The sequence below is a fragment of the Gorilla gorilla genome, chromosome 1, assembly GCF_029281585.2.
Source record: "Gorilla gorilla gorilla isolate KB3781 chromosome 1, NHGRI_mGorGor1-v2.1_pri, whole genome shotgun sequence".
Classification (NCBI taxonomy): Eukaryota; Metazoa; Chordata; class Mammalia; order Primates; family Hominidae; genus Gorilla; species Gorilla gorilla.
Window position 1 is genome coordinate 151,037,544 of NC_073224.2, and position 20,696 is coordinate 151,058,239.

The 20,696-nt window shown below is 44.1% G+C and overlaps 1 protein-coding gene and 2 pseudogenes across 5 annotated transcripts in view; 1 reads left to right on the forward strand and 2 right to left on the reverse strand.

Annotated features, from left to right (window-relative positions):
- The window catches only part of KYAT3 (kynurenine aminotransferase 3), a 72,225-nt gene extending 55,304 nt beyond the window's left edge, over positions 1 to 16,921 (forward strand). For 2 of the 5 annotated variants that reach the window (XM_004026094.5, XM_004026093.5), the window contains one exon: positions 1,408 to 1,874. In XM_004026094.5, coding sequence (XP_004026143.2) covers positions 1,408 to 1,470 — 63 coding nt within the window. In that variant the 3' untranslated portion in view covers positions 1,471 to 1,874. Of the gene's footprint in view, positions 1 to 1,407; positions 1,875 to 13,197; positions 13,454 to 16,412; positions 16,612 to 16,694 lie in introns of those variants that run through there. The other 3 variants (XR_002005816.4, XR_004071520.3, XR_010130514.1) reach the window with 3 other exon arrangements.
- Positions 7,107 to 10,482, reverse strand: LOC129532205 (uncharacterized; annotated as a pseudogene).
- LOC101130057 (shieldin complex subunit 1-like) lies at positions 13,453 to 18,272 on the reverse strand (annotated as a pseudogene).
- Positions 18,273 to 20,696: the final 2,424 nt, after the last annotated feature.

The following is a 20,696-nucleotide window of genomic DNA, read 5'->3' on the forward strand; positions in this document are numbered from 1 at the left end:
TTTCTTGTTAAATAGTAAATATTTTCCTGTTAAATAGTAAATATTTCGTAGTAAGGTACTATGAAAATATTCCATATCTCATTAAGCAATTTATTTATTAACTTATTCATATGTATCAATGTGGACTTCTGGATTTTTATTTTGTGGTACAGTGGGCTATAATTTATTATTATTATTACTTATTTTGATACTTAGATTTTCCCAGATTTGGCCACTAGTCATGTAACTACTAATTTAATCAATACTTCTGTATGGGATCAATCTCCTGTCAAAGCCACTGTGCACCCCTCACCTTCCCAGTCCCTGAGAGGATACCCTTTTCCCCGTTCAGGCTTTGACATTTTGTGCCAGGCTGCTACACTACATCTTCACCCCACCTGGGCTTTATCACCCATGCCGACCCGTCCTGTCATCCTCCTGGAGAGGTGCCCCCATCTAGGTCTCCAATACCCCATACCAGGCCACTACTGTCACCTACTATACAGAAGCCCTCCTTGCCCCTCTTGGGCACTGACACCATGCCAGATGCCTGCCTCATCTCATCCAGGCTCCAGGACCCTGCATGAGGCCACCCTACCATACAGGTGCCTCACTTACCCCACTCAGACTCTGACATCCTGTTCCAGCCAGCACTATCACCTCATGACACCCATGCTGACCACCCTGCTCACTCCACTCTGGCTGCAGTGTCCTGCACTAGGGTTGCCAAGGCTCTCCCAGCCCTATACATGGACAGCCGCTTTGCTCAGCCTCACCTATTGGCTTTCAGACTGAATCATTCTGGTGGAGAGAGAAGACAAAGAAAAAGAAGTAGAGAAACAGAAGATGAACAACAGAAGGCTGGATTTTCTCTGCTTACACCTCTGTTTAATTTTATGCTATATGTATGAATCACCTATTCAAAAAATAAACTATTTTTCAATAATTACAACTATGAAACCTTGAAAGCAAGGGGCAGAGTAGTGTGAATGAACTAATTTTTTTTTGTTCAGAGCAAAGTATAGATATAGTAGATAATATGTGAAGTTCACAAATAAGGAAATAGAAGCATAAGCACATTATTAGATTTTGGTGGTAGCCATTAGAACTAAACCCAGAAATTGCCATAAAAAGTTATCTTGAAGGTAGAGGGAGTCATAGGAAGGGGTGGAGAAGGGGTGGAGCAGACAGCCATTATTTTTCAGTGTAAACTCTTCTGTACCCTTTGACCTGTTTCTGTAATTATAATTCATTTGGTTAACTGTTTTCCTGTTTTGGGTTCTGCTTTTGTTTTTTCACTTTGAAAATTTTTCTTCACTTGAGATCAGATATTCACTTAAATCTTCATTATGTTGTATATTTAAATCTTTGCTTCATCTTGAATTTATGTCTATCTGTAATAATGATGATTATTTCGTTAATTTACAGAAAGACAGCACACTGGATGCTGCTGAAGAAATCATCAAGGCATGGAGTGTACAGAAGTCTTGATTTGTGCAGAATGGATTAATGTTTCTGTTAGATGACCTAGTATGGAATTGTTACTTAGTGCTGCCACCTGCTGGATGTTAAAAGGTATTTCAGTACAACTGGAATTTAAATATTTCCATTGTTTTTCCAAAGCAGTTAACCCAACTCCTAACAACATTTTCGGGGGATCTGACCTTTTTTTTCCAGTTGAAATGTATTAACACACCTTCCACAATCATTTTATAAGAGTCAGCATAACATAGTGGATAAGAACTGTGAGATGTTTAACCTCACAGTAACTCGGTTCTCTCATTATAAAATAGGAATAAAATCAGTACCTGTTTCATATGAAGGTCGTTTCTGAGAATTAAATGGACTAATGTATGCAAAAAGCCTGGCAAACAATAAACACTCATCTGACTTTAGCCGGTTTCATGTTTCCACCATTGTGTAAAAACTCCTAACCAGTTCCACCCCTCAACCACATCTATTTGTTTTGTGTACCCACCTGTAGTTCCTCCCCTTCATTTACCAATGGCCTTGAACTCTGTTCACAGTTTTGCTTCATACCCCAAGTACTGCTGTTATTTGCGGTGGCTTCAGGTCCACATGGATTAGCCAGGCTTTCCATACTTTGACATCCTCACCTCTGGTGATGTTCGCCTCCGCTGCACTTCAGCCGCCGCTGCCTTGGTCGCTCCCTGAGGCTTTTATCATTCAAGTCGGCTTCACCTTTTGAGATCACAAATTCATCATCTCCCACTATAATGACCTATTCTTCCAGCTCATTGTTGCTGTCTTGTGCACATGCTCTCCCTTTTTTTTTCTCTCTCTTTCTGTCTCTCTCTCTCCTCCATCTCCTTCTCCTCAGCTCTTTTCAAAATATCACTTCTTAGCCAGGTGCGGTGGCTCATGCCTGTAATCCCAGCACTTTGGGAGGCCGAGGCGGGTGGATCACTTGAATTCAGGAGTTTGAGACCAGGCTGGCCAACATGGTGAAGCCCCATGTCTACTAAAAATACAAAAAAAAAAAAAATTGGCCGGGCGTGGTGGCGTATTCCTGTAATCCCAGCTACTTGGGAGGCTGAGGCAGGAGAATTGCTCGAACCTGGGAGATAGAGGCTACAGTGAGCCAAGATTGTGCCACTGCACTCCAGCCTGGGCAACAGAGTGAAACTCCATCTAAAAAAAAAAAAAATCACTTCTTTAAACTTACTACAATTTCAAATCCACTATTTCACAAAAAAATGGTCTATGACCTTCTTTCACTAGAATCTACTAGGATCCTTGTGGAAGATAGAGATTCTGGTCATCACCCCAGACCTGGTGAATAATAATTTCAGGATGTAGCCCTCCAGGTGATACTTACACACATGAAAGTTTGATCATTACTGTTGTAGTTTGTAGAATCCTCCATTTTATTTCTATCGGCTCCCTTAAATCTTCACTCCCTTTCTCATCTAGCCTTGACTTCATTGTCTATCACTTCAGCCAAGTTGCTTTTGCTGCCTTGAATTATTTGCACCATTGTTCTATCTCAGCTGATCAAAAAGAAAGAACTCAACCCTGGGGTTGGAGCTCCATGCCTGTACCTGGGCTGTACATTGCACAGTTGGGCAGGTTCTAGCAACCATGAATTCATGTCACTGACACGAACTAGACATAATTCTATGTTCCCCTACCTTTTACCACAGCAGCAATTCCTACCATTCTCCTATATTTATGTTTTGTTTTGAGACGGAGTCTCACTCTATCGCCAAGGCTGGGAGACAGTGCCGCAATCTCAGCTCACCGCAACCTCCGCCCCCCAGGTTCAAGCAATTCTCATGCCTCAGCCATCCAAGTAGCTAGGATTACAAGTGTGCGCCACCACACCTAGCTAATTTTTGTATTTTTAGTAGAGACAGGTTTCACCATGTTGGCGAGCCTGGTCTCAAACTCCTGGCCTCAATTGATCCGCCCACCTCAGCCTCTCAAAGTGCTGGAATTATAGGCATGAGCCACCGCACCCAGCTGATTCTCCTATTTTTAATAACAAAAATATGCTACCTCCATTCTCACCTCAAAGCCTACCACAGTAGCATGATTAAATCATAGCAAATAACTGCAACCCCACTTCTGTGAAAAATATAATGAAAAAACAAGCTACCAAACCAGCACTTCCAACTAAGATCGTACCAATAAGCCTGTGACTTGTCTGCATCATCATCCATCCTTCCTTGCCTCCAGTTATAATGGTCATTCATCCTTTGACTTGTCCAAGGCCGACAGGTTAGGGGTGGCAGTAGAGTAAGGAGGACTTGGTTAAAAATTACCAGGCCCAGCCATCTAGAAGGAAGCTCAGGACCCCAAGAGCCAACAATTCTGTAGCAACAGAAATCTCATGGCAAATGTTTAGCCTGTCCACCCTTGCTGGGAACTTGACAAAATTTTCACCAGGATTTAAAGCAGCTTTTTGCAGCCCTGGGCTTGTCTAATGCTACTTCCACTGCCTGTGCTCTGGATCTTGTTTCCTCACACACTCTCAGAATTGGCTCAGTCTATGCTCTTGGACCTTCAATCTCTACCGGTTCCCTTCTTCAGAAGTAGGATATGTTCAAATCTCTCCCATCTTAGAAAATTCTTTCACTGATTGAGTCTATCTACTAACCTGCTATGTCTTCCTATTCAGGGCAAAATTCTTTCTATCTTTCCTCTCTCTCCTCCTCCTCCCTCCCTTCCTTCTTTCCTTTGTTCCTATCTTCTTTACTTCTTCCCTGTCTGCCTCCCTCCTTCCCCTACTTTTTCCCTCCCTCCTCTCTTTTCCCTTTTTCCTTCTTCTCCTCCTTCCTTCCATAAGTATCACTTGAACTCCTACTATGTGCCAGGCACTCTTGTAGGCACTTACTATACATCAGTGAACAAAAATTAAGGATTCCTGTCCTCTAGGCTTTTCATCTAGCCAGGGGAGGGAGATTAAGTCATAAACATAATAAAATATATTATATGTAAATTTATACTTAACTGTATGAAGAAAAGAACTAGAGCAGAATAAAGGGGGATGACTGTTACAGAAGCAAATTGAAATTACAGTAGTGTGGTCAGAAAAGGTCTTATGGAGGGGACATGGAAGCAGATTTAAAGGAGGGAAGGGAGACAGCCTTGTGCAGATCTTGGGGAGAACATTCCCAGCAGAAGGAATAGACAGTGCAGTGCTTCAAAGACAGGAGGGTGCCTGGCATGTTTGATGAGTAACTCAAAGTCTGGTGTGATTGGATGGAATAACCAAGGGGGAGAGTAGTAGGTATTACATCAGAGAAGTAACATAGGACTTCAAGGACTATTATAAGGATGATGGCTTAATCCAGAGAATCAGGGTGTTGTTCCATTTTTTTTAATATGTAAAATAATGCCAGCTTGGTGCCGTGGCTCACACCTGTAATCCCAGCACTTTGGGATGCTGAGACAGGAGGATCACTTGAGGCTAGGAGTTCAAGACCAGCCTGGGCAACATAGTGAGACCTTATCTCCACAAAAAAGAATTTAAAAATTATCCAGGCATGTTGGTGTGTTCCCATAGTCCCAGCTACTTGGGAGACTGAGGGGGAGGATTGCTTGAACCCAGGAGGTCGAGGCTGCAGTGAGCTGTGATCACACCACTGCACTCCAGCCTGGGCAACAAAGCAAGACCCTGTCTTAAAATAATAATAGTAATAATGTCTGTTGCAGCATTGTATATAATTACTCCAAATGGGAAACAACCCATTTGTTTATATCTATCTATCAATAGTCTAATCTATCAATAGTCTATCAATCAATAGTCTAATAATTTAGGGGGCATATTCATACAGTAGTATCAATAGTCTAATAGTCTATCAATAGTCTAATCAATCAATAGTCTAATAATTTAGGGGGCAATATTCACACAGTGGAATATCATATAGCAATGAAAATTAACAAAGTACAGCTACACACAATAACATGAATGAATTTCATCAACACTGTTGTCATAGGGTTTCTTCACAGTGCCTTCAAAGAATGAGCTAGAGCTCTCAGTAGACAGTATTCTGTAATACTAGAATCAAGTGCTGTGATCATTGAAGCTTTGCATGTCAGCCTCAACCTCAGGGCTTCTAGAATTTCTGCGTGCACCCTGGAGTGAGGGTTTCCACAGTTTGGTCCAACAGCCCTAAGATTACCATGGGAAACTCCATGTCTGGGTGATTCAAGAGACAGAATCATTATCTTTTCCACTGAGCTGTGATGAGGAGACCTGAGATGGGGAGAGGGAGGAAATGGATTTTTTTTTTTTTTTTTTTTTTTTTTTTTTTGCAGTTGCAGGAGTGAAGACAGAGCTCCCATACAAAGGGAGGGGACCCAAAGAGGGTAGCTGTTGCTGGTTCGAATGCTTGGGTTTACATCCCGATCATTGTCCTTCCCATTGTGCTCTCAGTTGATAGATGATTGGCTATTTCTTTACGTCCTGTTTTTGCCTAATTAGCATTTTAGTGAGCTCTCTGATTGGTCGGGTGTGAGCTAAGTTGCAAGCCCCGTGTTTAAAGGTGGACGTGGTCACCTTCCCAGCTAGCCTTAGGGATTCTTAGTTGGCCTAGGAAATTCAGCTAGTCCTGTCTCTCAGTCTCCCCTCTCAACAGGAAAACCCAAGTGCTGTTGGGGAGGTTGGCCAACAACCACTCTAACTGCTTCCTGCTGAACTGGGGCATAGTAGGGGTTGTACAGTTGAGATTTCCTCAGGAGGGGTGCCTTCGATGTCATTAACATTGGAGCATGGGCTAGCAGGCCGGTCCAGGGGTCCGCAGTAGATCTTAGTCATGGATTGCATCTGGGGCTCCATTTGAAGAATGATTTGTAGTTTTACAGCTTCGATTCTGGAAGAGACAAACTTAACAAGGAGGTTAAAGATACAGGGATTGAAATATATGGCCTGCAGTGCAGGAGATTATTTCTTTGCCACACTTCACAGGCCCTATCTGCTTGATAGTTTTGAAAAGGCCTGGTCCAGTAAATAATAATTTGGCCATCTGATGGGTGCTACCAATGCCTAAGTGAAAGGTTTGGTGAAGGGTTTTAAGTAATTTCCATTGGTTAGCTGCAGGCAAAAGTATTTTTCCTTCTTGGTGGCTAGCCATCCTGGGGGGAGGAAACTATGTCCTCATGAGGTTCCCCATTCTATTTCTTCTGCTGAGTACTGGGGCTTGGTTTCCCGGCGGGGATTACCCCACACTAGGGGTCCTTCTATAAGCATTTCTAATGGAGGGTCCTGCCTTGCGGCTCTTTTGGCTTCAATATCTGCTTGGCGATTCCCTTCTATTTCCCTTTTCTTTCCTTTCTGATGACCCTGGCAGTCTAAGACTGCCACCTCTTTAGGTTTCTTTACAGCCAATAATAATCTCCTAATGGCTTCCTGATGTTTGATAGGTGTTCCCTCGGAAGTTAGGAATTCCCTTTCTCTCTATATTGCTGCACGGGCATGGAGGACTAGGTAAGCATAGTTAGAGTCTGTATATATATTTACCTTTTTTCTTCTCTTAATTTTAGTGCCCAAGTGAGGGCTATTAGTTCTGCCAGCTGAGCGCTAGTTCCTGGAGTGAGGGGATTACTTGCAAGTATTCCATTATCACTGACCACTGCATACCCCACTTTTCGAAGTCCTTTTTCTACAAAGGAACTTTCATCAGTGTACAAGTTGAGGTGGGATCAGTCAAGGGAACCTCTAGGTCCCCTCGAGTGGCGCAGGTTTGAGCAATTACTTGCTGACAGTTAAGTTCTACTTTTTTCTTCATCGGAAGAAATGTGACTGGATTAAGAGTTGCACAAGTGCAGTCGCAGCACTGGCCCTTCAAGTAATAGAGCCTGATATTTAAGTAAACGGTTGTCTGACAGCCACAAGTCTCCTTTAGCAGTGAGTATGCCATTCACATCATGAGACATCCACACAGTAAGATCTCTGCCTGTATCATTTTAACTGCTTCAGATACTAAGACTGTTACTGCTGCCACTACCAGTAAACAGTGAGGCCAACCCTTTGCCACTACATCAATTTCCTTACTCAGGTACGCCACAGATTACAAGCTGATCCCTCGGACCTGTGTAAGGACTCCTAGAGCTATTCCTGTTTTTTCTGTGACATATAAAGAAAAGTCTTGCCCTGTTGGCAAGCTCAACACTGGGGCTTGGGTTAGGGCCTTCTTTAGGGCCTGGAAAGCTGCTTCTGCTTCAGGTGTCCATCTTACTAAATGGGTATTGGCTTTCTGAGTTTTCTTAATTAGTGTATATAAAGGCCTGGCTATTTCGCCGTACCTGGGAAACCACATTCAGCAGAAGCCTGTTATGCCAAGGAATCCTCTTAGTTGCTTTAGTGTTTTGGGATGATGATAAGCCAGTATAGGCTGGATATGTTTCTCACTGAGGGCCCTGGTGCCTTTGGATAATTTTGACCCGAAGTATTTAACCTGCTGTGAGCAGAGCTGAGCCTTTGGTTTGGAAACCTTGTAGCCGCAGGTGGCGAGGAAATTTAAGAGTGCTTGGGTGGCTTAATGGCACAAGGTTTCTGAACGAGTGGTTAAAATTAAATCACCACGTACCAAAGGACAAGAGGGTCCAGGTATGAGAACTGGCTCAAGTCTTGGGCTAATGCCTGGCCAAATAGATTGGGGCTACCCCTGAACCCTTGGGGTAAAACAGTCCAGGTGAGTTGAGACATTGGGTTCGAAGGATCTTCAAAGGAAAACAAGAATTGAGAGTCAGGTTGTACAGGGATGCACAAAAGGCACCCTTAAGGTCCAGGACTGTAAACTACTCTGCTTCCTCTGGCATTTGGGAAAGCAGAGTATAAGGGTTAGGTACAGCTGGATATAGAGGGACAACGGCCTCATTGATAATCCTGAGATCTTGCACTAACCTCCACTGTCTGTTGGGTTTCTGTACTCCTAAAATTGGAGCATTGCAGGGGCTATTGCATGGTTTTACTAGGCCTTGGGCTTTTAGGTCTTTAACAATCTTTTGGAGTCCTTGTTGGGCCTCAGGTCTAAGGGGGTACTGCCTTTGGTAGGGAAAGGAGGTGGACTCTTGTAGTTTGACTTGAGCAGGACGGGCATTATTTGCTCGTCCATATTGTCCTTCTGTTGCCCAGACTTCAGGATTAATTCCTTCCTCAAGCAGGGGACAACAAATGAGTGTTCCTTCTCCTATGTTCAGGTGTATAATGGCCCCTGCTTTTGCTAGAATGTCTCTCCCTAACAAGGGAGTGGGGCTTTCAGGCATAATTAGAAAAGCATGTGAAAACAGTAAAGCTTCCCCAGTCACAACTTAGTGGCTGAGAGAAGTATCTAGTGACTGGCTGTCCTAGGACCCCTCGGATAGTGACAGATCTGGAGGACAGTTGTCCGGGACAGGAGAGTAAGACTGAGAAGTCTGCGCCAGTGTCCAGGAGGCAGTTAACCTCCTGGCCCTCAATGGTCAAGCATACCCGGGGCTCTGTGAGGGTGATGGCATGGGCTGGCACTTGCCCCGGGCACCCTCAGTCCTGCTGCTGGATCGTCTGGTTAGTGGCTTCTGACTCAGAGGACCTTCGTCCCCTGGGGCAGTGGGACTTCCAGTGATTCCCTTGACGTAAGGGGCATGGATGAGGGGGTGGCTTACTTGTACTTGGACAATCTTTTTTAAAGTGTCCTTGTAGACCGCACTGGAAGCAAGCCCTATTAGCATTCGATTTGCCCAGCTTTTCTCTTTTCCAGAGGCTCCAAAGTCCGCTTGCCTGAGGGCCATGACTAAAGCGGTGGCCTTTTTTTTTATCCCGTTTGTCCCGTTCCACCTGCTCCTCCTGATCTCTATTATAAAAAACCAAGGTTGCCAAGTTCAATAGGGTTTCTAAGTTTTGCTCCAGGCCTAAGGAGGACTTTCGAAGTTTTTTTCTAATGTCTGCAGCTGACTGAGTGAAAAATTTATCCTTTAAGATTAGTTGACCTTCAATAGAGTCAGGTGACAGGGAGGTATGCTTCCTCAATGTCTCCCTTAGTCTCTCCAGAAAGGCAGAAGGATTTTCTTCCTTTCCCTGTGTTATAGTGGACATCACTGAATAATTCATAGGCTTCTTCCTAGTTTTCCTTAGTCCTTCTGCGCGCAAGTTAGCAAATGTCTGCGGCACCAATCTCCATGTTCTGATTCTGTGTCCCAATGAGGGTCTACAGTGGGAACTGCCTGCTGGCCTGTGGGGAATCATTCTCTTTCCTCTATTGTCATCCTATCATTGAGCTGACTGAGATACCAGAGATCACCAAACTCTCAGGCTGCAGTTATGGTGGCACTTCTCTCATTTGGGGTTAGTGTCTGATTTAGCAGTAACATATCTCTCCATGTCAAATCAAAGGATTTTCCTAACCCTTCTAAAACATCAATATAGCCATCAGGGTTATCTGAGAATTTACCTAGGTCTATTTTAATTTGCTTTAAGTCTGAGAGAGAAAAAGGTACATGCACTCTGGCTGGGCCGAATTCTCCTCCTCCTACTGCTTGGAGGGGGCATAATCGGGGAATACTGGTACTCTTTGGTTCATTGTTTACCCCTTTGTCTATCTCCTCTTGGACCATTTGGGTTGAAGGGGGGTCCTTATTAGTTGGGGAAGGAGTCAGGGGGACACTGGGGTAGGGAGGTAGACTCTGAGGGCTTCCTGTAGGGCATAAATCACACTTTTTACATAATTGCCAGTTGTCTCTTAATGAAAAGAAAGTTTGCACATATGACACTTCACTCCATTTGTCTTCTTTTCTACAAAAGAGGTCTAGCTGTAAGATGCTGTTATAATTTATACTTCCCTTAGGAGGCCAGGTTTCTCCCCCTTGAAGAGGATATTGTGGCCAGGCAGTACTGCAGAAGAATATAAGTAGTTTCTTTCTTAGCATCTGAGGGTCAAATTGGTCCCAATTCTCCAGAATACATCTTAGGGGCGTTTTTGCCTTAGGGGGAATGTCTCCCATCTGAAAAAAGAACATAGGGATGCCAGCACCCCTAGTCATTTTCTGATGAGCATTAGTCCTGGAGCGTCCCCAATGGTCCTAATGTTTATTCCTTTCCAGGGTGTGTAACCACCCATGGGCCTCTGCTTATCAGATTAGTTATGCTTACCGATGTAGCAGTCCTGCACCCCTTTTTCTGTCTTTCTTGACCACAAAGAAACGGGTCCGGGCTGCTGGATTCTAGTGGTCCTTTACCAGCGTGCCCAACATTGCATTTGTGCTCAGGGGTGAGTCCTAGAGCTGGGCTGGGTTCCTGAGTGTTTCATAACAACCCAGCTGCCCCATCAAGATTCATTCCCATAAACAACGGTTCTTATGCAAATTTGTTTCAGAGAGGGTATAGGTAACCTTTTGAATCAGGATTGAGATAGTCTTTTTTGATTCTGTAAGTACTTTAAGGCTTGGCTAAGTGCAAACAGCTCCCACGTTTGAGGAGACCAATTATTAGGCAATTTTTCTAACTCTGCTTCCACAAGAGTCTCCCTATCAATTACTGAATACCCATTGTAGTTTTTTCCTCAGTCACCTGGGAGGAACCATCTATCCGTCAGGGCCAGGTGTGGTGGCTCACATCTGTAATCCTAGCACTTTGGGAGGCCAAGACAGGAGGATCGCTTGAGCCCAGGAGTTTGCCACCAGCCTGGGCAACACAGTGAGATCCTGTCTATACAAAAAGTAAAGAAAAATTAACCAGGTATGGTGGCACACACCTGTACCCTCAACTAATTGTGGGGGTGAGGTGGGTGGATTGCTTGGGCCTGGAAAGTTGAAGCTGCGGTGGGTGCCATAATTGTACCATTGCACTCCAGCCTGGGTGACAGAGCGAGACCCTGTGTCCTGTCCTGAAGGGAGTTCCTCCTAGGTCTGGTTGGACCTTTGTATGGTAATTAAGATTTAAATCCCCTGTTAGGAAATCTGCTGGGCTAAGGGAATTATCAGTGGTTGCTGTTAAATTACCTTTTTCTAACAGAATAGCCCCATACTTTAAGATTTTTGAGTTAGTAAGCTACCTGTTTGCTTTTTTGACTTACGATAGTTCTGAACTGGTGAGGTGTGCTCACAATGAGGTTTCCTCTAAAGGCTAATTTTCTACTTTCTTCTGTTAGCAAAGCAGTTGCTGCTACAGATTGAATGCATTTGGGCCACCCGCGGGTTCCTGGGTTAAGGATTTTTGATAGGAAGGCTACTGGTTGTCAGTGGCCTCAGTGCTTTTGGCTACGCCCTTATTTACACTGACAGCAAAGTGGTATTGGAATGTTATAGGGTCACGGAGAAGACCTTCAATTATCAATTATAGGTTTTAAATTTACCCTGGCTTTTAAAGGAATAGGGCACACTGGTTTTTGTTTGTTTGTTTGTTTACTATTTCTATCTTTTTCTTTTTCTCTTTGACTCCCTCTTTATCTCTCTCTCTCTCCTCCGTCTCTCCTCTGTCTCTCTCTCCTCCATCTCTCTCTCTCTACCTCTCTCTCCTCCATCTCTCTCTCTCTACCTCTCTCTCTCTCCTCCATCTCTCTCTCTCTCTTCCATCTCTCTCTCCTCTGTCACTCTCTCTCTTCTCTTAGCCATTACAAACTTGGGGCCCTGGCAAGGATGGTGGGGAACAGGTCCCACATAACTGCCCATGTCGAGAGCTGTATACCTAAATCAGGAGGGACACCAGGGATAAGACTCCCTGGGTTTATGTCTAGATGCCTCAGGACGCAGCGTAGAGCTTCCTTAGATCCCTTTGGAGATACAACTTGCTAGAGGAAATGAAAGTCTGAACCATTAGTACCTAGGAGGCAGGGATCAGAGGAAGCAGATTCAGAGGTAAGGAGAATTTTGGGGCTACACTTTCAAGAAAGTCATGGTCGGGACCCAGGAGGTATGGGTCAGAAGGAAAGGGAGGGGCACACGCATGGGCGACTGTAGAGACTTCTAGCTGTACCATGATCTCAACCGGCTAATGTCAGGAGTTCGGGATGACAGCTTTCTGCCTCTAGTCGGCCCTTGGTTTCTCCAAGAAAATTGAAAGTGGAAGCTGGCTCCAGACAGACAAACCTGCTGACAGGTGCCCAGTATTTTCCTCCAATTCTAAGGAAGGATAGGACAGAATAGCAAGTGAAAGTGGTCTAATATTACTCACCGCTTTGGAAGTCCCTTCGTGGTCACCAACTGTTACCTGGGGTCCTTGCTCCCAGAGGTCCCAAGATGGCGGCGGGCTGCTTCCAAGATGGTGGCAAGCCTCGTGTTCTCTGATCTGGGGTTCTTGGCCTCACAGATTCCAAGGAATGTAATCTTGGGCCATGTGGTGAGTATTATAGCTCTATTAGAAGCCATGGGTTATGGAAGAGAACCATGGAACCCAGTGACTAGAGTTTAGCTCGATTAGGATGAACCCGGGCACTTAGCCACACAGGAACAATGGCAAGCCTTTAGCCCAGTCGGGAGCAGCAATGGGTGCCTCACTGGATCAGGAGCACAGCAGACACCCTGCTGGATCTGGAGGGATGGAAGTCAGCAGCGAGTCTGCGATGGCGGCAAACAGCAGTGGTAGATGGCGAGCAAAAGCTCAGCTTGAGCTGTAACAAACACAGACCAGAACAGTGCAGTTGCAAGATTTAATAGAGTGAAAACAGAGCTCTCATACAAAGGGAGGGGACCCAAAGGCGGTTGCCTGGAAATGGATTTTAAATATGAGGTCTGTGGGTGAATAGTGCAATATTGAACAAAGGAATTTTTTTTTTTCAGATATAAGAGGTTTATTAAGGAAAGGCTCACAGACACACCCATAAATGAATGGGAGGAGGATGGGGAAAGGGATGAAGCCCAGCAAGAGTGTGATTTCATGTAAGTCCCAGCATTGGCCTGACTGCCAGGGAATGGACCTATGGAGTATAAATTATGCCTCAGAGTGTGTGCCTCCTTGTGAAGGGAGCTGGGCTTTTGACTCCTAACCCTGTCAGTCAATGGCCTCAGCCAAGGGGAGTGGGAGGTGGAGTGACCACAGGCACATAAAACCCCCAGACCCCGCTGCTTTCTATACGGACTGACTGGCTCCAACACCAGGTCACAGGTGCCAGCCTTTAACCACAAATCACTTAGTTAAGATTGAACACAGTGAGCTGGCAAGAGACCCTAAGGGATCTGGGTGGCTGCCAACAGTACTGGTCACAACCTATACCTCCAATACTGCCTGCTCACTGCCAGGCACCAGTTTTGGGTCTTTCATTGCATTCTGCCATAAGAGAACATTAATAATATCTTTTGAAAGTTCTGGATTGGTTTTTCATCATCTACAGATGTACTTCCTTCCTCCAGTGAGTAGAAGTGGATGTCCCTCTGCAAGACTGAGCAGCCATCGCAGTTAAAGATGACCTGGGACATTTGAAAACTATAGAGGGCATACTTTTGGCTCTCCTGGACTCTTAGTTGAGGGATTTTCTGAGACAGGCACTGGCAGACAAATGCAGAGAATGGATTCCCAGAGGCTAGCTTTGGATAGCCAAACATTTCATAGAATTTATCCAGAGATTTCTGAAGTCCATTATCCTCTTCTTCGGTCTCTGATTGGCCTTTCACAGAAAGGTGAAATCAAAAGTTCTCAGTGGTCCCAGAGTCATTTTGTTTAGTATTTAGGCTCCTGGTGTCTGGATCCACATCAGAAAAGCAAGGAAAATAATGGAATTTCACAGAACTAAAAGCCTTGCTGTTGGCCTCTTGGCTGCATCTCTGCAGGACATAATCCTTCACATACAGGCTTATGGCAGGTCCAAAGTACTGCTCTCCTCTGACAGGCTGCCGGGGGGTGGCTTCCTGGCAGCCACAGTCCGCCCTGCAACAGCAAGAGCCCAGAACTTGGAAATGGAGGTGCACCATCTTTGTAAACCAAGGAAATTTTTAAACTGTGACTTAATATTCCTGGGACTTGTCTCCCTACCTTATGCCTTGCAATCCATTATCCCTACAGACCAAAATAAGCTTTCTAAAATGAAAATGTGATTACTTGACATTTATTAATTAACAATATTCATGTTGCAAGGCATAGAAAGCCTAAGTCATATGGTTTTAAATCTAATGGCAATTTTCGGTCTCAACTGGAGATTTAGGAGTAGAAGAGTTTCAGTTACAGCTTGATACAGGAATCTGTTTATAATCTTTCACCAAGCTCCATTTCACAGTTCTGTCTTCTCCGTGTGTCAGTGTTACCTTAAGATTACCCCTCTAGTGATAGCAACATGGCTGCAGCAGTTTCTAAGCATCACATAGTTACTCTAGCAAACACAGCAAAAGAGGACACTTTCTCAGAAGCTCCAGCAAATGGCATACTGTGTCTTATTGACCCATCCCTGAAGTAATCACTGTGGCCAATGGGATTAGGTTTGCTAAATGTCTTAAGCCAATTTGAGGTCAATTCCATACAAACTACATTGGTTGGAAGAAGGGTCAGAATAAAGATGGGAGGAAATAGGTGAGCAAACATCTTAAGTCAGCAGTCACCAGCCTTTTTGGCACCAGGGACCGGTTTTATGGAAAACAATTTTTCCATGGATGGAGGGGGATGGTTTTGGGATGAAACTGTTCTACCTCAGAACATCAGGCATTAGTTACATTCTCATAAGGAGCATGTAACCCAGATCCCTCGCATGCGCAGTTCATAATAGGGATCATGAGACTCTAATGCCACCACTGATCTGAAAGGAGGCAGAGCTCAGGCAATAATGCTTGCTCACCCACTGCTCACCTCCTGCTGTGCAGCCCAGTTCCTAACAGGTCACCAACTGGTACCAGTCTGCCACCTGGAGGTTGGGAATCCCTGTCTGAAGTGATTTAAAACCCTTCAGTAATCTCTATTGCTCTTCATATAAAGGCTGCTCTTTCCTCATCAGGGCCTATACTACCCTGCATGGTATTGTCTCTGTCACCCCTTTGGGCTCATCTTTCTCAGTCATTCTTTCCTGGTGTTCAAGCATGCTTTTTTTTTTTTTTTTAAGAGAGAGAGGGGGCCTCATTGTGTCACTCAGGCTACAGTGCAGTGGTGCAAATATAGCTCACTGCAGTCTTGACCTCCTGAGTTCAATCTTCCCACTTCAGCCTCCCAAAGTATTAGGATTATAGGCATGAGCCACCATGCCCAGCCCTCAAGCATGCTTAATTTAGGTGCTGTGATGGTTAATTTTTTCTGTCAACTTGGCTAGGCCACAGTGTGTAACTGTAGGATAAAATGTTATTCTGGATGTTTACGGGGGGACGTTTTTTGATGAGATTAATATTTAAATCAGTAGATTTTGAGTAAGGCAGCTTGCCCTTCATAATTTAGATAGGCCTCACCCAGTGAGTTGAAGGTCTAGATAGAACAAAAGGCTGACTTCCCCTGAGTTAAAGAGAATCTATCAACAGATGGCCCTCAGACTTGAACAGCAATGTTGGCTCTTCTTGAGTCTCCAGCCTGACAGCCCACTCTGCAGATTTTAGACTTGCTTGTCTCCATAATCGGGTGAGCCAGTTCCTTAAAATAAGCCTTTTTCTATACATCTACACATCCTAGTGGTTCTATTTCTCTGGAGAACCCTGACTAATACAGGTACATGAGCAAAAATGAAGTTAAGTTGTCTATAAATTCTTGAAGTTAGGTAAGAAATCATTCTACAACATCATACTACACAATAATAAGACATATAGACTTCACACTGTAAGCAATGATGAACCTTTGAAGATCTTTTATGGAATAGAGAGTATATGATAAAAACTATGGTTTGGCTATTGAAAAACCAATAATATCTACCTTCTTCTTTGACTACTTATACTATTAAGGCTAAAAAAACCAAAGTACCTAATTTCTCCAGTTCCTTTGCAACTAGTCAAAAGTGCTCAAGGAGGGCTTCCCTTTATGGAAAATGGCAAAGTCTTCTTGAGACTTTTTAATCCTTTTTGTCCTTTTCACCCTCTACCTTCTTCCCGCCTAGAATGTAGAAGCGAGGCCTGGAGGTGAAGCAGCCATCTTCCATTCATGCCACAGCTAGCATGAGGGTGAATGTCTATATAATAAGGATGGCAGAGCAGAAAGATGAAAAGAGACTGGAACTCTGGAAGCAGTTTGAAGCCACTGTACCTACCCCTACCTTGTAATGGATGAGACAAATAAACCCCTATTTGTTTAAGCCACTGTAGTACAGTTTTCTGTTATTTACAGATGAATGCATTACTGATATAGATTACATGGTACAAAGATCAAATTTCTCTTCTAGAAGATAAGTTGACCTGAGGAAAAGTCCTGCAATGCACAGAGAGAAGCCAGTCGGAAGGCTCCAGGACCCCAGGAAAAAGACAGTGAGGCCTTGAAGGATTTAGTATGAGAGAAAGGTAAATTATCACAAATTTTTGTCATTTGTAAATTTTTTCCATAATTCTTATGATGAAAATAATTATATAACCACACACTTACCAAATATTAAATTAAAAATTATTTCCAGATAAAACAAGTCTACTTGGTCTCAGTTGGATAAACTCAAGAGTAAAACAACAAAACAAAAACCTCAACCATGTTACTGACACATGAGAATTTCATTTTATTGCTGCTCTGGGAATACATCTAATTACTCAATAATGCCAATTAAATAGGAAGTTCACCTGCTGACAAACAGCTATCTTGGGATATATCAGAATAAACCATAGAAATAATTGGATTTTCTAATCAATATTAACTTCATCATATTATACACTTGCTAGTTTCCTTCATATTTAGCAACGACATTTGTTTCTTATGTTTAGCCTTTCATTTGTGACAACAATCTCATGGTTAAGGAAATAAAGGCTGGGAGCAGTGGCTCATGCCTATAATCCCAACACTTTGGGAGGCTGAAGCGGATGGATCACCTGAGTCCAGGAGTTCCAGACCAGCCTGGGCAACATGGCGAAAGCCTGTCTCTACAAAAATACAAAAGTTAGCCAGGCATAGTGTTGCACACCTGTAGTCCCAGCTACTTGAGAGACTGAGGTGGTAGGATCACCTGAGCCCAGAGAGGTCGAGGCTGTAGTGAGCCATGATCGTGCCACTGCACTCCAGCCTGGGTGACAAAGTGACACCCTGTCTCTCAAAACCAAAAGAAGAGAAAATATTTTTTTTTTTGACCATGAGAACAGTCATCCCATCTGAAGTATTTTTTTTTTATAAACTGTAATTATCCATTAATAGTATAAACATCCAGAAGGGGTAAAGATGGCTGACTAGCTGCAAGCAGTATAAACTTCCTCCACAGAGAGGAACCAGAACAGCAATTAGATGCGTTACAAACAGACCATCTAGGAGAGAATGCTAGGATTCACCAAAGAAGAGACAGGAAACACCAGAAGTAAGGAGAGGCTTTGAGGCAGCTTGCCCAGCTGGGGACTGACTGAGAATCGAGAGAGGCTCCTGGACATGGGAAAACAGTAAAAGAGAAATTCCCAGGGCTCCGAAATGGGTTTTTACAATCTTGGCTATGGGAGAAACTCTTGACCCAGTAGGGCCTTGGGCCTGATATATGAAGCTGCTTAAAAATTGCATGGAGACATTGTTCCAGAAAGGAAACCCACACAGAATCCCACAGGCACCCACGCCTAGAGCTGCCTCAGCTAGGTGCCATTTTGAGAGCTTAGATACTGGATCTACAGACACTGCTGCTGCCACTACACTGATCCAGGGAAGGAGATGGAGGGACTAGGTGCTCCCACACACACCTACGAGGGTCCCTACCTCCCTGCTGCAGGCTGCTCAGACTGAGACAAGAGCAAGCCACACTCCCCACAGCTTCTTGCCTATGCTGCTCAACTGAGAGGTGCCCCATCCTCTCTGGTCCCAGGCCCAAGATGCCATTTTCAGAGTTTAACACCAGGTTGTGCCCTCCACTTGGGCTGAGTTCAGGCCAATGGGACTGTAGCCACCACCCAGACAAGTAGAATCAGGGAAACCAAGCTCACCCATACATATCTAGGACAATACCCACTGCACTGCAGTGGGCTGCTGTGAGACAAGACCTCAATCCCCGTAGCTTTTTGCCTACATTGCCTGCCTGGAAGGGACCTCACCCTTCCTGGTCACAGGCCCAAGGCACCATTTTGAGAGTTTCTTGCAGAGCCACACCTTGCTCTTGGGCTGAGTTTGAGTTGACATGGTAGCAGTTGTCACCTGGCCAGGGAGAGCCAGAGAAACCAGGCTCTTCTATGCACACCTAGGAAAATACCTTCCTCCCTGCTATGGGATGCTGTAAGATGTAGACTCAAGCAGACCGCACTCCTCACAGCTTCTTGCAATGCTGCTCACCTGATAGGGGCCCCACCTTCTCTGATCACAAGCCCACAGCTGGCACCATTTTGAGAGTTTAACACTGGGCTGTACTCTACCCTTGGGGTGAGTTCAACGTAATGAAGCTGCAGCTGCTACTGAGCCATGGGAGAGACAGGAGAGATCGAGCTCTCCTATGCACATTTAGGACAATACCCACCACCCTGCTACAGGCAGCTGAAGGGCTGGGAACTTGCCTGCTCAACCCATTGCAGCTTTCTGCAACACCAGTGTGGACTGATTGGCTCCCAGTGGATTGTTCCACCACTGCAACCACCATCACCCACATCAAACCAGCTGACCAGGCACCTAAGAACCCATCTACACACCAGGCCCACTGCTCCCACTACTCGCTGCTAAACAAGCCACCTGGAAGTCCAAGAATCAGGACCCACCAACAGCAAGAGCCAGTATAAGCTGCTCTGGGGCCTAAAAACAGGCACGCTTACCCCATAGCTGCCACCATTAAGTCCTGAAGACTGGTTCAGTTGGTGTCCAAGTCCTCAGTTAAACTTCACTACAACCTAAACTAATAGCTGTATCCTATGTCACTGAGGAAATCACAGATACCATTGACCCTGTATACTGCCTAAAAAGTCACACAAAAATCACATTAGTGCAGGCACCCCAAATCAAAGCCAAAGCATTTTACTTAATCAACAACATGTATACATTTTTAGGAAATAATTATCTCCTGCAAAAATAATTTCAAAAAAATGGAACAAGCAACTGCTACATTACATGTACAGGTATCAATGGAAGGACACAGGAAGCATAAAAAAGCAGGGAACTACGTCATCACCAAAGGACCACAACAATTGTCCAGCAGCAGATCTCAATCAAAAAGAATTCCTTGAAATGCCAGATAAGGAATTCAAAATACTGATTTTAAAGAACTTCAATGAGATGCAAGAGAAACCTGAAAACCAATACAAAGAAATCTGAAAATCAATTCAGAATATGAATGAGAAATTTACCAAGGAGATAGATATCCTTTAAAGAAAAAAAGTAGAGTGCCAGGCATAGTGACTCATGCCCGTAATCCTAGTTCTTCAGGAGACAGAGATGGATGAATCACTTGAGCCCAGGAGTTCAAGACCAGCCTGGGCAACATGACAAAACCATGTCCCTATAAAAAATACAAAAATTAGCTGCGCATGGTGCTGTGTGCCTGTAGTCCCAGCTACTCAGGACACTGAGGTGAGAGAATCACCTGAGCTTCGGGAGTCAAGATCACACCACTGCACTCCAGCCTGGGCATTGGAGTGAGAACTTGTCTCAAATTAAAAGAAAAAATAACACATAAATACTGGAACTAAAAAATTCATTGAAGGAAATAGAAAATACATTCAAAAGCTTCAATGATAGACTAGACCAAGTAAAAGAAAGGATCTCAGAATTTGGCTGCAGTGAGCTAGGATCACCCCGCTGTACTCCAGCCTGAGCAACAAGGTAAGACCCTGTCCCAAAAAAAGAAAAAACAAAAGTAAAAGGAAAAAGTATAAGAAAGAATGAATAAAGCCTTTAAGACATCTGGGACTACATAAGGAGACTGAACTTATGAATTATCAGTATTCTCAAGGAGGAAGAGAGATCTAAAAGTTTAGAGAACCTGTTTAAGGAAATAATTGATGAAAACTTCCCAAGTCTATTAAGAGAATTAAATATCCAGATATAGGAGGCCCAGTGAATGCCCAGCAAATACATTGTAAAAAGAATTTCACCATGGCATATTATATTCAGAATGTCTAAAGTGAAAGTGAAAGAAAGAGTTTTAAAATTAGCATGAGAAAAGTGCCTAGTCGTCTATAAAGGAAATCCCATCAGCCTAACAGTGGACTTTTCAGCAGAAATCTTATAAGCCTGAAGAGGATGGGACAGCATTTTCAAAATGCTGAAAGAAAAAGACTATCAGCCAATAATTTTT